The 16838-nt window shown below is 44.6% G+C and overlaps 1 protein-coding gene across 1 annotated transcript; it reads left to right on the forward strand.

The window, feature by feature from the left end:
• The first annotated feature begins 3509 nt into the window (after nucleotides 1-3509).
• On the forward strand, nucleotides 3510-5819 carry FEZF1 (FEZ family zinc finger 1). The gene is given in 5 exon segments (XM_063101443.1): nucleotides 3510-4310; nucleotides 4507-4641; nucleotides 4884-5016; nucleotides 5460-5737; nucleotides 5739-5819. Coding segments are annotated over 5 exon segments (1428 nt in total).
• Nucleotides 5820-16838: the final 11019 nt, after the last annotated feature.

Raw genomic sequence — 16838 nt, forward strand, 5'->3', positions numbered from 1 at the left:
GTGTCAAACCATTTTAGAAGCTTCTAAATTTGCCAAATATTCCCTGCTTTTATTGCTTTTGTTGTTATTTTCAAATATGTTTGAAAATAGAACAAAGTGGTAGATTTGACAATAAGATGAAAGCTCTTCCTAAATACATTCTGCTTTTTAAGACAATTCCTACTTAACAGAGATATTATTTAAAAATTAATACACATTTTTGGTTAGGCTTTTAATAGAAAATATTAACAAAAGTTGGAATATCAAGACCTGGGTTTGTAAAGAACCTCTTCAGTCTTTAGGGTTAGGAAGCTCAAAGCTATCCTAAAGGAAGGGCGTAACTGATGCTTTGCCATATCTGTGTTACTCAAATGACACTTTCAAACACTTGCCAAAAAGACAAATCCCGAAAAGATCAGTGAAAAGCAAACTCCTGAAATATTAACTATACAAAACTTGTATTCCCCTTAGCCAATATTTTTTTCTTTTTAGTTTAGGGTCCACCTTAGGAGAAATTTACCGAGGTCAAATAAAGGCTATTTTGCCGTCAAGGAGAGCGGAGGGGGAGGGAAGAAGCGGAGAGGAAGGGACACGCGACAAACGTAAAACAAACTGGTGGCATTCAGTCAAGAAGACAGGTAACGCTCCGAAGGCTGGTGAGTCGTACAAGTGAGCTGGGGGCTCCAAAGCTTTGCAGAGCTCCAAAGCTTTGGTTCTTTGGCTTTTCCTTTAAACCTGGCCCTATGTCGGAGGAGTGCAGCAGGAGGAGGCTATTCCGCTGTTGGGAAGTGGCAGGTAGGAAAGGGAACCTGATCTGTCCCCAAAGGCAGCAATTAAAGTCTTAACCACGGCCCATCTGTCGTGGGACAGGGACCCGCCCCCTCCCCCAGCAGAGCTCGTCCCTCGCCCTTTGTCTGAGCAGGAGACAGGTTCTGCGGCCCCAACTGCAAAAGAAAAGAAAATTTCCAGCTTGGGGGAACCCCGTGTGCGTGGCTGCGCCCGGGCCGAGGACGGCTCCGAAGCGCCGCCCGGGGGTGTGCTGCCTCTTCCTCGGCTCGGCCCGGGTGCTCTGCGCTCGCCTCCCTCTGCCCTTCTTCAATGCTGCATCTGTCCTCCCAGTTCAAAGCCACCCCAGACCAGACACGAGGCACTCCCAGGCCTAGCTGCTAAAGCCGGTCGCATCCAGCCAGATCTCTCCCCCATCCGGCCCCTCGGCCACCCTCAGCTTCCAACAGGACTCACATCCCCTCCCCCATTTCTTCAGCAAGCGAGTTTCCCCACCACCCACCCATCTGCCCAGTCTCACTGTTGGGCCTCAGGCGCGTTCCCAGCCCAAGCTCTCTGCATTTCCACCCCTCACGGCTCGCGGGGCAAGGGCGGTACTGCCTCTCACGGAAAGCCAGAGTGGGGTGGGGGACCTAGGTCCTTGGCCTGGCACGTGCTGGGAATGGGGTAGGGAGGAGGGAATACTTTGAATTCAATTCCTCCTTATGAGGTCCAACTTCGCAACTCTGCGTGAAACTCATCAGGGGTTCAACAATTCCAAGGTTTCTAGTCCGTCTTCATCCAGCATCCCACCTCCGACACTTTCCAGCGCTCCTGCAGAAGGACACCACACTACTCTTGGCCAGATACCTGGCACCCGCCAACACCCGTTCCACACTCGCCCACTCGGGGTTAACTCACCAGGCAGATTGCACCAGAGGCTGCAGCGGGCGGCCACTCATCCCGGAGTCCAGGCCGCGCTGCCTTGTGCTGGCAGCTCTGCGCGCTCCCATGGCCTCCCGGAGCTGACTAGCAGCCCCGGTGTCTTCCAGCTCAATACAGCCCCTCGTGTGCGCCTAGCCCCGGGGCTCAGGCCCGCGAAATCTCAGGCTTGCAACCTGCTGCGCCGAGGAAGATGCGCGCCGCTCCTCCCCGCGCACTCTGGGCCGCTCCCGCCTGAGCTGCGGGAACCCGCACAGTAGGAGCTGCAGCCACTGTGGTCTTCCCGGAACCTCCTCTCGTCCGTTCCACTCCAGGAGTTTGGGCCAAGAAACCACAGTGGGTGGGCGCCCGGCCGGGAGTGGGGTGGGGGTCGGGGGCGCTTTTCAGGGGCATGGTCTCCGCGCGCTCTTTGGGAGGCGTAAGTGTAGCTAGCAATGGTCACGACTCTGGCGCTGCAGGTCGCTTTGCTCTTCGCTCCGCCGCGCACAGATACCCTGGCTGCAGCCTGCACTGCTTCAGGAAGGCACACGGACACCGCCAGTCCGGGTGGGGAGCAATCATTTCTGTTTCTCTTCTCCGCTCAACATTCAGTATTTATAATGTTCCAGTAGAGTTCTAGCTGAGCGCAGGTACTTACGAAAAAAAAAAAAAAAAAAAAAAAAAAGCTCTTTCCTGGCTCTCAGTGGAAACTCATAGAAGCGCGCGCGCGTGTTGTGTATCTGGGGTGGGTCCGATCCGAGTCAAGGTTTCTTGTGTGTGACACCCGCTTATTCCTTGCAACTCCTCAACTTTCTGGATGGGAGTGAGTCGTTCTCGGGCCTATTGCCACGGGCATCGCCTTTACGAAACCATAAACACATAACAAGCCTCCCAAGACCTTTAATTCTCAGGGGCGTTTTGGGAGGCCAGTTACCTGCTGGCGTCTTCCAAATAGTCCAGACTCGGTTCGAGCCACGAAGACTTCGGGATGGCAGGAGCGCGCAGTCCCCGGCCCTGCAGGAAGAAAGAGGGCTGCGAAGGAGGCGGCACGGCCCGGTCCCGGGCCCAACCCTGGCCCAACTCGGGCCCCGCGGAACCAAGCAGGAAAACCTCGGAATATGCTGCCCGAGGCTTCCTGGAGCCAGGAGTTTGATAAATATAGCCTGGCGTTTGCCCCTGAATTAGACTCCGTTTCCTTATTTAGTCCTTGCACAATGATTTTAGATGATGTCACTTAGAGCTAAACGAGAAAATTGATCTCAGATTTGCTTGGCCTTTAAAGCCTGGTTAAGCAGATTGAGAATTAAAAAGACAGAGGAAGCAAGGGGGGGCGGGGTGGGGGTGGGGGACCTGGAAGGTAGCGGCGTGTGCGCCCGAGAGTGTGTGTACGCAGGGGAGCGCGCGCAGCGCAGGGGAGGGTGCCCCCTCCTCTTCTGGGCGGAGGAAGCTCACTCACCAATGAAAAGTAGTCACTGACTGCAGAGGGAAAAAAAAGTTTTCCTGTTGACTGTTGGAAGCGAATTGAGCAATTATCTAGTTTACCTTCTCCTCTTGGAAGTTAACGATTGGCGAGATCTTGGCTGCGTTATTGACACAACACTTTCTATTGATAGAAATAAGTAGTGATTGTCCCCGAGTCATTGGTGCGCCAAGAACTCTGCGATGGGCTGGCAGGAGTCCATTGGGTTGGGCAGGCAGGTTCGGCTGGTGATGCTGGGGAGGAGGAGGAGGAGGCTGCTGGTGGTGATGGTGCCCGTCCCATTCTCCGCAGGTCTGTGACAAGCAGGGAGCAAGGCAACGACGGCGCAGCCCAATCCCGGCTGACGGACGCGGGCGACTCAGACATGGACAGTAGCTGCCACAACGCGACCTCCAAAATGTTAGCGACAGCTCCAGCTCGGGGCAACGTGATGAGCACGTCCAAACCCTTGGCTTTCTCCATCGAACGAATTATGGCGCGCACCCCAGAGCCCAAGGCCCTGCCCGTCCCCCATTTCCTGCAGGGAGCCGTGCCCAAGGGGGACCCTAAGCACTCTCTGCATCTCAACTCGTCGATCCCCTGCATGATCCCCTTCGTGCCTGTGGCGTACGACACGAGCCCCAAGGCGGGAGTGACTGGCTCGGAGCCGCGGAAGGCGAGTTTGGAGACCCCGGCGGCGCCCGCGGCGGCGCCCGCGGGGCCCGCGTTCAGCTGCAGCGACCTGCTCAACTGCGCGCTGAGTCTCAAGGGCGACCTGGCCCGCGACGCGCTGCCGCTGCAGCAGTACAAGCTGGTAAGGCCGCGTGTGGTCAACCACTCTTCCTTCCACGCCATGGGCGCCCTGTGCTACCTGAACCGAGGTGACGGCCCGTGCCACTCGGCGGGCGGCGTGAACATCCACCCCGTGGCCTCCTACTTCCTCAGTTCCCCTTTGCATCCGCAGCCAAAAACGTATTTAGCCGAAAGGAATAAACTGGTGGTCCCGGCGGTGGAGAAGTACCCCTCGGGAGTAGCTTTCAAAGACCTGTCCCAGGCTCAGCTGCAGCATTACATGAAGGAAAGCGCCCAGCTTCTGTCGGAAAAAATCGCGTTTAAAACCTCGGATTTCAGCCGAGGCTCTCCTAATGCCAAACCCAAAGTTTTCACTTGCGAAGTGTGTGGAAAGGCAAGTACTACGCAGAAGGGTGATCCTCCCTTCCTTCCTCCCATCCTTCCTTCCTTCTTTCTTTATTTTTATTGTTTGGGGGATAATTATTTATATGCACTAGTTATAAAGTTATCTTCCCCCTCCCCACCCTCTGCCCGGTTTGATTTCAATGTGCTTGTTCGGCTAACCTGTTCTACGTTTGTTTAATTTTAAGGTCTTTAACGCGCACTATAACTTAACCCGTCACATGCCGGTGCACACAGGAGCCAGACCCTTCGTTTGCAAAGTGTGTGGAAAGGGCTTCCGGCAAGCCAGCACCTTGTGCAGGCACAAAATCATTCACACGCAGGTGTGTTCAACTGTCTTAGTTTTATCTGGTTTACTTCGGAACTGTTTGCAGAAAAATGGCCAATAAATCCTTACTCTTTAGCGTAAAGTCTGTTTAAAATGTGCTGGCTGGACAGGGGGGAAATGCCTTTGTTTGTCTTTGTTCTACTTAAAAGCATTAGAGAATCACTGTGTTTGGGGCTTGCAGGACTCCAATAATAACAAAATACCTTAACTTCTCCGCTTTTCCTCCCTCCTGTTTAGGAAAAACCTCATAAATGTAACCAGTGTGGCAAAGCATTTAATAGAAGTTCCACTTTAAACACGCATACCCGAATACACGCAGGCTACAAACCGTTTGTATGTGAATTCTGTGGCAAAGGATTTCATCAAAAAGGTATCGAACCCAGGAAATGTTGCCTCTTATGTTGGTCTTACCGAAAGCCATAGTTAATCTCGCCCCACCACCCCCCACCCCCGGCCGACCAGTAAGGGGCATAGTTAATCTCTGTGAGATATTTTAGAAAACGATTTTTAAAGTGCAGCTAACCCCCTACCCCAAGTCTGATAAGTATTAAAGAAAGTCATGGTTCATATACCAAGGCGATATTTCTTTTTGACTGCATTTTCTCGTTTTATGTAACTGGGTTAATGAATGTGTATTAAAATGTAGAGGAAAGGGCCTTACTGTTTATGTTTAAAAGAAACTTGGGGAGACAAGTGCAGCCGCAGATAGCAGCCCTGCACCAGCTCAGCCGCTTGCTTGGCTACCTTCATCGCGACCGCTCCCTTATCAAGCTCTCTTTTCAGAACCACGTCGCTGTCATTTGTCTGTTTCAGGGAATTACAAAAACCACAAGTTGACTCACAGCGGGGAGAAGCAGTTCAAGTGCAATATCTGCAACAAGGCTTTCCACCAGGTTTACAACCTCACCTTCCACATGCACACCCACAACGACAAGAAGCCTTTCACCTGCCCCACGTGCGGCAAGGGCTTCTGCAGGAACTTTGACCTCAAGAAGCACGTCCGTAAGCTTCACGACAGCAGCCTGGGGCTGGCCCGCACGCCCGCTGGGGAATCAGGCACCGACCCGCCGCCCCAGATACAGCAGCCGCCGGGCCGCGACGCTGCCGCCTCTGCAGCCGACGCTGCCGCCCCCTGGGCCCCTGCAGCCTGGGCTCCACCAGGGCCACCAGTGATCGAGGCCAAGGTTCCTTCCAGCCCCAGGCCGGACCCCCACTGCTGAGTCAGCGGCAGACTAGAGCTGGACCTCCCTGCCCAAGCTCGTCTACAGAATCCCGGGCATGTTGAGCCCCACAATTTAGGGCCTCTGCATTCCCTGGCCTTTCGCCTCTTGCATGCACCTGCTAAATGGTTTTGTGTATTATATTCTAAATAGGCACTAACAATTATGAGAAATTTGGAACATTATGTTTTCTGATTTTTTTTTTTTTTTAATTTGGAAAGACTTTTCATCTCGGGTGGAGAGATGATGTTTGTTTTGTTTTGTTTTTTGAAACAAATTTCTCTGTATTTATTGAGATCTGTATTGTTCTACCCGGGAATGCTGCACCATTTTAATTTTATTATTGTATATATTTCCATTGTGTTGATTCTGCCGTCTAGAGATGCCTGCTGATTGTTTATTATCATTTCCTCCTTTCCTAAAGTAACAAAACACTGGGTGTATGTTATATATACATGCATATGTGTGCTCCTGTAAAGGCACATTCCACATCTGTGAGTGCACACGTACACATACACACTAGATAAGGGTGGATCATTGCAGACGAATTTGAATTTTGGTTTTGATTCTTGCACGTAAAAATTGATTCATTAACTGTTGCAAATAAATACTTGGAACATGCTTATTTAATCAACAGACTTTGGGGTTCTGTTCCTATTATTCAGCTAAAGATCCGGATTCTGACCTCTTCCTCTTCCTCTGAAATCTTTTTTTAAAAGTTCAACCCTGGACTTGTAATACCTAATGTTTTGACCTGAAAATTCAATAGGTGCGAATAGTGTCTCCAAATGGTTACAGCTTTGGGTAAAGTTACGAAATTTGGCAAAGTTCAGAGACAGAAGATGTTTAGTTTGCTAACAGAAATGACTTTGGCTTGGGCCACCTGATAAGCTTGTAGTGCACGGTTAGATGGGAGCAAAACACGGGGGAACTGTGCGTAATACACATCTCCAGCAACGCATTGCAATACTGTCACGTAGGCAAGTATGTATTGTTTGCATCCTGAAGGCACATACTGACTTGAACACAGCTGGCAAAGGGAGCCTCCGTGTTTTTATGTGTGTATATATGTTTATAGACGAATAGACTTCCATTCAAGGAGAAAACATGGATGAAAACCAAACTGAGGCGGGTGCCAGGTCCTTGAAATGCTTTAAGTGTTAATCAGCAGCTCCGCTGTGAGCTCAGGCTCTGCTGTTTTCTAACGGCAAGTCTCTCCTGCTTTCTTGCCAAAACAGTGAAACAACTGCTAAAGACTTTAATTAAGAGGGGTAATTAGTTCAGATTTATCAAAGCCGGGTTGTTATACTATTAGCTGCTCAGTAGAAGCTGCCAGACAAACTCACAGCCCAGCACAGTAGTCCCCCTGCAGCGGGGCCACATCCTGGGAGCGAGTGGGGGGAGCGGGCCGCAGGGACGCCCCTGTCGCCTCCAGGCCGGGGGCCAGCGGCGTCAGCCCCGTGGGTGCGTCTCGGCCCCTCCCCCCGGCCCACGCGCTCCCGCCTGGGCTGTCTGCGGCCGAGAGTCCCCCGCGGGGCCACACCGCGGCGCAGGCGCCGGAGAGCCCAAGGAGTTCGTCCCTCCGCCCGCAGCAGGGAGGCCCGGCCGGCTCTGCGACCGCCCCGACGGCTGTGGGAAACGTGGGGAGCACCCTGAAATTGGCGGGGTCCTGCCGCGCCCAAGGAAAGGCGGCGCCACGCAAAAGGCAGGACCAGGCCACAGATGAGCAGGGGGCACTGCAGGGGCGCGGCGGCAATTTCCTTGGCAACCCGAACTCACATTTCAAAGCGGGGAAAGATTGATGGCTCTGGGCCCCGAGTGGGTGACCCGAGGAGCTCCTCGACAGCCTAGGAGGCGGGGAGGTGACAAACGGCCCCCGTGGAGCGATCGCGGGCGAGTGGCTGGGCGGGCCCCGCGGGGCCCTCCACGCCAAGCCCCGGGCCGCGCCCCTTTTGGGTTGGGAAGAGAGCTTAGGAGGGCCGGCGTGGTCCCCGAGGACAGGGAAGTCCCGACACCGCGAGCAGACCCAGGACTCACGCACTTTGGGAAGTGGGGCCATTTCCAGCACAGCCATCATTTGATCAAATCCCGACGTTTCACTTTTCTTGACCTCCTCACATCCCCATCTTGTCCTTTGTTGAGCCCAAATCTATGTGAGATTTGACTTCGGAAAACAATGGAGGGTTTCGGAATTCCATAGCTGGGTGGATTCTGAATCCACAAGGCCCGCAGAAGCGTCATCTTTTTCTGAATGTCACAGCCAACTCGATAACCTCGTGCCAGGCCCTGGTCACATTCGGTCACAGCTGTCCATGCCGCAGAGGGAGTTTAGGGAAACGCCACGGAGTATCTGGGTAACCCCCTTTTTGAGGTGGCTGAGTCCGACCTTGAGAGCATTTGTTTTCTGTGAGTTAACAGAATGAGATCAGATGTCATTATAGTTTTTGCAAAGTGTATCTAAGTTAAAGGGCAGAAAATGGCCTTTGTTTCTTGAACCTTTTCTCAGTAAATCTGAACTTATTCCCAAAACGTTGGATGTAATTCTTCTAGACATTCAAGGTGACCCAATTGTACTGGTGGAAAACAAAATGCACATTGTTGAGAAAAATTGCTAAACCATGAAATGCGTCCACTTATGGAGAATTTCCTGTGGGTTTCCACTTCCTTAACCCATGCCACTGTGCTGTGACATATTGAGAAAACAAGTCCTCCGTGGAGGAATAGAATTGGTCTGTAGCAATACAGAAAGAAAGAGAGAGAGGAAGAGGGCGGGAGAGGGAGTGAGGGTAGAAGGAAAGAAGAAAGTGAGGGAAGGAAAGAAGAGAAGCAACAGAAGGAAGGAGAGAGAACTAGAGGCTCCGTTATTGTCGTATGGAAGGACTTTGTATAAGGTCTGATGTGGGATGGTGCAATAGTTCCAGTGAAGGCAGGCACAAGGAAATGGCTGTCTCTCTGCTCACAGGTTTGAGCAGCCTGGAGTGTTGGTGATTAAGTAGAGGCCTAAAGGAAATTCTCTAAAACTAAGCACTCAAGAGAACTACTTGTCAGGAGGCGAATTATCAATGAACTTTTATTTATAGCAAACCTTTTACAGCTTCCTAAACATCAAGCAGGATCTCCTTAAACAGAGTATGAGTTTAGGGATTAAGTTTACTGGGGAGAAAAATGATGAAGTGGGACACTTAGCTAATAGTCAATGGAAGACTTTGCAATTCTCTCCCCTCCAACAAATGTTGAAAGGTGATTTCTCCCCTCAACTGTCTGTATGTGTGCGTGTCTGTGTGTGCTTACGTAGATTTTCATACTTATTCATAAAACGGGCACCCTAAAAGTATAAATAGCAACTTGGCTTTGTCTTGGTTCACCTTCTTTTTACCAGACTCCAGACAGAAAATTTAATGAGAAAGAGAGGCCACGTGTCCAGATTATCTAATGAGAGAAATGGTTTTCCTCTCATTCCCTCTGCTGAATTAACTTTTGGTACACAGGAAGATGGCCCACAGGGCTGCAGGAACTAATTTTACAAACCTAGTGACCACTGGGGCCTTATGTTTTGTTGAGTTTTGGAAATCAGAATATAGAACAGAATTAACAATGTGAATAGTTAAATTTCTATTTTACTTTATCCCAGAACCCAAATCCTGATTTCCAATAATTTCTTCCCCAAAGTTGTATTTTGCTCAGACTTCCAAAATCTTATTTTAAGAATAAATTATTATGCAAGATTAGGAATGAAGTGGCAATTTTTACTAGTAAATGGAGCATTATTTAGGGGCCTCATCAAAGCAGTTAGTTGTTAGTGAGGTTTGAAGCTTAGTGAGTTTCTTATGGAACTCTGTTCCTTTCCAAATGTGGTAGAAATTAAGTCACACAATGCATTGGAGTCATAATTCTCAGAACCTGTGCATTCAATCTGATAGATTTTTTTTCCTTTTATTAGTGGCAGTTATCAATGTCAGAAATCATAATTTTGCTGCAACTGATGAAAAGTCAAAGAATCGACTAAGATGTAATTGTAATGGGTATATTTTGTCTTTGTATTTATCCCAAAACATGCAATATAAAATATAAATGATCTCAAATTCAAAATTGGGACAGAAACAAAAATGTTTTATTTGTCAATTTATAAACCCTTATACTGAGTAACTCTGTTATTCATGAAGTTTACGATTTTAGGGGATCATGATTAACTGTGTTACCAGAGTACATTTTTAAAAGCGTGAAAATTAAAACCAACCTACATCTCAGTGGGTAAGAACACAAAATTGTTGGCTGTTGAGAGAAAAAGTAATTCTGAACCCAATGAAACGTTGGGTTTTTTGATATGTTTTTGCTAGAAACACAGATTACTCAGACATGAGAAGTTACATGTCTCCATTAGTTTAGTTAAAAACTGAAAAATAAATTATATTTGTAAGTAGAAGATACCTTATTATGGATTTAATTGCTTTTAGGAATTAATGCATGTGTCTGTCCCTTCCAGCTCCTGGGCAAACTAAAAACACATAATGATATACTTATCAACAAACTGATCATTTGTGTACTCTTGGTGTTAAAGCAATTGCCAGTTCAAGTCAGCCTAGGTTATCCCACTTCATGCAGTAGAAAAGAAGAGGAAGCCTGGTGTTTAAATGGCCTTTATAGGAAATTCTGTCTCTGTTATTATATTTTTCTGCATGTATTGTGACATATTGCCCGCAATGAACTTTGAGGAAAAGTCAGAATTTATCATGCAGTTGAATGGGTACAAAGTTAGCACAAATAACCTTGTACATTTCCTCTTTAGGATTGAGGTGACATTGATGTTAAATGAAATCACGTTGCTATTGGTGTTATGGAGATTAAGTTACTAAGGAAAGATAAAATAAAATTCTGCCAATACAAGTCTCCAGGGTTAATATTTTGCTGTCAAACAAACAAATGTTACTCAGGGGTACAAAGGTGTGGGAATGGGGCGAGAAAGTATCAAGTACCAGTTCCTAACTGGAGCTAGAAATCTATCATAAAATGAAGAGCAGAACTCCTGCTTGACTGAACTCTGTTCTTCTTGATAGGAATAATATAGATGTTTTCTGTGTGAGAAATCTGAATGTTCAGACCAATGTAATGGCCCTCTAGTCACGATAACAAATAAGTTGATGTCTTTTGATAACCCACAATAGAACTGTAATCTATCCATTAAATGTGAACCAAATCTGGAGTATGTGTCTTAGTCAGCTTATGTTGCCATAACAAAATATCGTAGTCTGCGTGGCTGAAACAGTTGAAATTTGTTTTCTTACAATTCTGGAGGCCAGAAGTCCCAGATCAGGGTGCCAACATGGTCTTGTTCTGTGAGGGTTCTCTTTCTGGCAAGCAGATGATGGTCTTCTTGCTATGCATTCACATGACCTCTTCTTTGTGCCTGCTGGACGTAGGGATAGGGGAGAGAAAGAGAAGAGAGTGAGCAAGTGAGAGAGCTCTGGTGTCTCTTCTTATAAGGGCACTAATCCCATAGGACCAGAGCTTCACCCTCCTGACCTTATCTAACTCTGCTTATGTCCTAAAGACCCCATCTCCAAACACCATCATATTTAGGTTTAGGGCTTTAGCATATATATTGAGAGGACACAAACATTCAGTCCATAGCAGTGGGTAAAACTTTCCAAAAGTTTGCCTTGTGTATACACACACACACACACACACACACACACACACACACACACACACACACACACACACACTCAGAGAGAGAGAGAGAGGAGAGAGAAGAAACCTATCAGTTAAATAGATTTAAAAAACAATAACCAATTGTTGCATGAGCATCTTGATACATATTTATACAGTATAAATACATGTATATTCTTATTCAATTAAGCACAGATGTTTTATAGAATGAATTTATTATTATTCAGTTAAGCACAGATGTTTTTATAGTGTTTTTATTTGATTTCTCATATTTATTTAAAATGTAATATGAGAAATCAAATAAATTTCAAGTGTGTAGTGGAATGTTTCAGCCTTCATCTCATAATCCACAGGAATTCTGGAAAGGAAGCTTGAGAGAAAGTTTTGGGAAGTACTATAAACCCTAAATCAGTTGGTCAACAAAAATTCATTGTGTGCCTACTGTGAGACAGAGCTTGTACTAAATGTGGTGGCAATAGTGATGAAATAAAGGACATTGCCCATGATTTGATGGATCTCAGTCATAATATATATATATATAGCTAGAAATATCTAAAAAATAATTGTAAGTATGAAAAGTATTGTGAAAAAGAAATGAGAGTTTCCAAAAGGAGGATCTAATGAAGTCTTAGAGAGGAAGAGGTGAATATTTGGAAAAACATTCCTGAAGTGATTTTAATGGGAATATTTTTACCATCTTCTGTGTCTTTCTTGAGAATAAACCAGTTCTTTTTCTTTTTTTTTTTTTTTTTTTTAAATTTTATTTTGTCGATATACATTGTAGCTGATTAATGCTCCCCATCACCAAAACCTCCCTCCCTTCTCCCTCCCCCCCTCCCCCCCAACCATGTCCTTTCTGTTTGTTTGTTGTATCAACTTCAAATAATTGTGGTTGTTATATCTTCTTACCCCCCCCCCCGTTTGTGTGTGTATGTGTGTATGTGTGTGTGTGAATTTATATATTAATTTTTAGCTCCCACCAATAAGTGAGAACATGTGGTATTTCTCTTTCTGTGCCTGACTTGTTTCACTTAATATAATTCTCTCGAGGTCCATCCATGTTGTTGCAAATGGCAGTATTTCATTCGTTTTTATAGCTGAGTAGTATTCCATTGTGTAGATGTACCACATTTTCCGTATCCACTCATCTGATGATGGGCATTTGGGCTGGTTCCAACTCTTGGCTATTGTAAAGAGTGCTGCGATGAACATTGGGGAACAGGTATACCTTCGACTTGATGATTTCCATTCCTCTGGGTATATTCCCAACAATGGGATGGCTGGGTCGTATGGTAGATCTATTTGCAATTGTTTAAGGAACCTCCATACCCTTTTCCATAGAGGCTGCACCATTTTGCAGTCCCACCAACAATGTATGAGAGTTCCTTTTTCTCCGCAGCCTCGCCAGCATTTATCGTTCATAGTCTTTTGGATTTTAGCCATCCTAACTGGGGTTAGATGGTATCTCAATGTGGTTTTGATTTGCATTTCCCGGATGCTGAGTGATGTTGAGCATTTTTTCATATGTCTGTTGGCCATTTGGATATCTTCCTTAGAGAAATGCCTACTTAGCTCTTTTGCCCATTTTTTAATTGGGTTGCTTGTTTTCTTCTTGTAAAGTTGTTTGAGTTCCTTATATATTCTGGATATTAATCCTTTGTCAGATGTATATTTTGCAAATATTTTCTCCCACTCTGTTGGTTGTCTTTTAACTCTTTTAATTGTTTCTTTTGCTGTGCAGAAGCTTTTTAGTTTGATATAATCCCATTTGTTTATTTTTCCTTTGGTTGCCCGTGCTTTTGGGGTCGTATTCATGAAGTCTGTGCCCAGTCCTATTTCCTGAAGTGTTTCCCCTATGTTTTCTTTAAGAAGTTTTATTGTCTCAGGGTGTATATTTAAATCCTTAATCCATTTTGAGTTGATTTTAGTATATGGTGAGAGGTATGGATCTAGTTTCATTCTCCTGCATAACGATATCCAGTTATCCCAGCACCACTTGCTGAAGAGGCAGTCCCTTCCCCAGTGAATAGGCTTGGTGCCTTTGTCAAAGATCAGATGGCAGTAAGTGTGAGGGTTGATTTCTGGATTCTCTATTCTATTCCATTGGTCAGTGTGTCTGTTTTTATGCCAGTACCATACTGTTTTGGTTATTATAGCTTTGTAGTATAGCTTAAAGTCAGGTAGTGTTATGCCTCCAGCTTTATTTTTTTTGCTGAGCATTGCTTTGGCTATTCGTGGTCTTTTATTGTTCCATATAAATGTCTGAATAGTTTTTTCCATTTCTGAGAAAAATGTCTTTGGAATTTTGATGGGGATTGCATTGAATTTGTATATCACTTTGGGTAGTATGGACATTTTCACTATGTTGATTCTTCCAATCCAAGAGCATGGGATATCTTTCCATCTTCTTGTATCCTCTCTAATTTCTCTCAGCAGTGGTTTGTAGTTCTCATTATAGAGATTTTTCACCTCCTTGGTTAACTCAATTCCTAAGTATTTTATTTTTTTGGTGGCTATTGTAAATGGGCAGGCTTTCTTGATTTCTCCTTCTGCATGTTCACTATTGGAGAATAGAAATGCTACTGATTTTTGTGTGTTGATTTTGTATCCTGCTACTGTGCTGAAATCATTTATCAATTCCAACAGTTTTTTTGTAGAGGTTTTAGGCTGTTCAATATATAGGATCATGTCATCTGCAAACAGGGACAGTTTGACTTCATCTTTTCCAATCTGGATGCCCTTTATTTCCTTCTCTTCTCTGATTGCTCTGGCTAGTACTTCCAACACTATGTTGAATAGGAGTGGTGAGAGTGGGCATCCTTGTCTAGTGCCTGTTCTTAAAGGAAAAGCTTTCAGCTTTTCCCCATTCAGGATGATATTGGCAGTGGGTTTGGCATATATGGCTTTAATTATGTTGAGATACTTTCCCTCTATACCTAACTTATAGAGGGTCTTTGTCATGAATGAGTGCTGAACTTTATCAAATGCTTTTTCAGCATCTATAGAGATGATCATATGGTCCTTGTGTTTGAGTTTATTAATATGGTGTATCACATTTATTGATTTGCGTATGTTGAACCAACCTTGCATCCCTGGGATGAATCCCACTTGATCGTGATGAATAATTTTTCGTATGTGTTGCTGTATTCTGTTTGCTAGTATTTTAGTGAGGATTTTTGCATCTATATTCATCAAGGATATCGGCCTGTAGTTTTCTTTTTTGGTTATATCTTTACCTGGTTTTGGTATCAGGATGATGTTTGCTTCATAGAATGAGTTTGGGAGATTTGCGTCCGTTTCAATCTTTTGGAATAGTTTGTAAAGAATCGGTGTCAATTCCTGTTTGAATGTTTGGTAAAATTCTGCTGTGAATCCATCTGGTCCTGGGCTTTTCTTTGTTGGGAGCCTTCTGATAACAGCTTCAATCTCCTTTATTGTTATTGGTCTGTTCAAATTTTCTACGTCTTCACGGTTCAGTTTTGGGAGCTTGTGTGTGTCCAGAAATTTATCCATTTCCTCCAGATTTTCAAATTTGTTGGCGTATAGTTGTTTATAGTAGTCTCGAATGATTCCTTGTATTTCAGATGAATCAGTTGTAATATCGCCTTTTTCATTTCTAATTTTTGTTATTTGAGTCTTCTCTCTTCTTTTTTTTGTTAGCCATGCTAATGGTTTGTCAATTTTATTTATCTTTTCAAAAAACCAACTTTTTGATTCGTTGATCTTTTGAATTGTTTTTTGGTTTTCAATTTCATTCAGTTCTGCTCTGATCTTAATGATTTCTTTCCGTCTGCTAACTTTAGGATTGGATTGTTCTTGTTTTTCTAGTTCTTTAAGGTGAAGTGTTAGGTTGTTCACTTGCCATCTTTCCATTCTTCTGAAGTGAGCATTTAATGCAATAAATTTTCCCCTCAATACTGCTTTTGCAGTATCCCACAGGTTTTGGTATGATGTATCATTGTTTTCATTAGTTTCAATAAACTTTTTGATTTCCTGCTTGATTTCTTCTTGGACCCATATGTCATTAAGTAGAATGCTGTTTAATTTCCATGTGTTTGTATAGTTTCCAGAGTTTTGTTTGTTATTAATTTCTAGTTTTAATCCATTGTGGTCTGAGAAGATACATGGGATAATTCCAATTTTTTTGAATTTATTGAGACTTGATTTGTGACCTAATATGTGATCTATCTTGGAGAATGATCCATGTGCTGATGAGAAGAATGAATATTCTGAGGTTGTTGGGTGGAATGTTCTGTAGATATCTGCCAATTCCAATTGGTCTAGAGTCTTGTTTAGATCTTGTGTTTCTCTACTGATTCTTTGCCTAGATGATCTGTCTAATATTGACAGTGGAGTGTTCAGGTCCCCTGCTATTATGGTATTAGTGTCTATTTCCTTCTTTAGGTCTAATAGAGTTTGTTTTATAAATCTGGCTGCTCCAACATTGGGTGCGTACATATTTATGATTGTTATGTCTTCTTGATGGATCAGTCCTTTTATCATTAAGTAGTGTCCCTCATTGTCTCTTTTTATGGTTTTTAGTTTAAAGTCTATTTTGTCAGATATAAGAATAGCCACTCCAGCTCGTTTTTCTTTTCTGTTTGCATGGTAAATCTTTTTCCATCCTTTTACTCTTAGTCTGTGTGAATCTTTATGGGTGAGGTGGGTCTCTTGTAGGCAGCATATAGTTGGGTCCTGCTTTTTGATCCAGTCAGCCAGTCTGTGTCTTTTAATTGGGGAATTTAAGCCTTTAACATTAAGAGTTGTTATTGAAAGGTGTTGATTTATTCTTAGCATTTTATTGGTTGTTTGGTTGTCTTAGGTGTCTTTTGTTCCTTGCTTTCTGATTTACTGTTTGGTTTCTTTGTTTGTTGGTTCCTTAGGTTGTAGATAGTGTTTTTGTTAGCTTGTTTTCTCTTCATGAATGCCATTTTTATTGTACTAGCGGGTTTAGATTTTTCTTAGGTTTTTATGGCAGTGGTAGTTATTTTTCAGGAACCAAACCCAGTACTCCCTTGAGGATTTCTTGTAAGGGTGGTCGTGTGGTAGTGAACTCCCGCAGTTTTTGTTTGTCTGAGAAATATACTATTTGCCCCTCATTTCGGAAGGATAGCCTTGCAGGGTAGAGTATTCTTGGCTGGCAATCTTTGTCTTTTAGTATTTTGAAAATATCATCCCATTCCTTTCTAGCTTTTAGGGTTTGTGATGAGAAGTCTGATGTTAACCTGATTGGGGCTCCCTTATAGGTGATTTGACGCTTCTCTCTTGCAGCTTTTAAGATTCTCTCTTTGTCTCTGAGTTTTGC

The sequence above is a fragment of the Cynocephalus volans genome, chromosome 6 (assembly GCF_027409185.1).
Source record: "Cynocephalus volans isolate mCynVol1 chromosome 6, mCynVol1.pri, whole genome shotgun sequence".
Classification (NCBI taxonomy): Eukaryota; Metazoa; Chordata; class Mammalia; order Dermoptera; family Cynocephalidae; genus Cynocephalus; species Cynocephalus volans.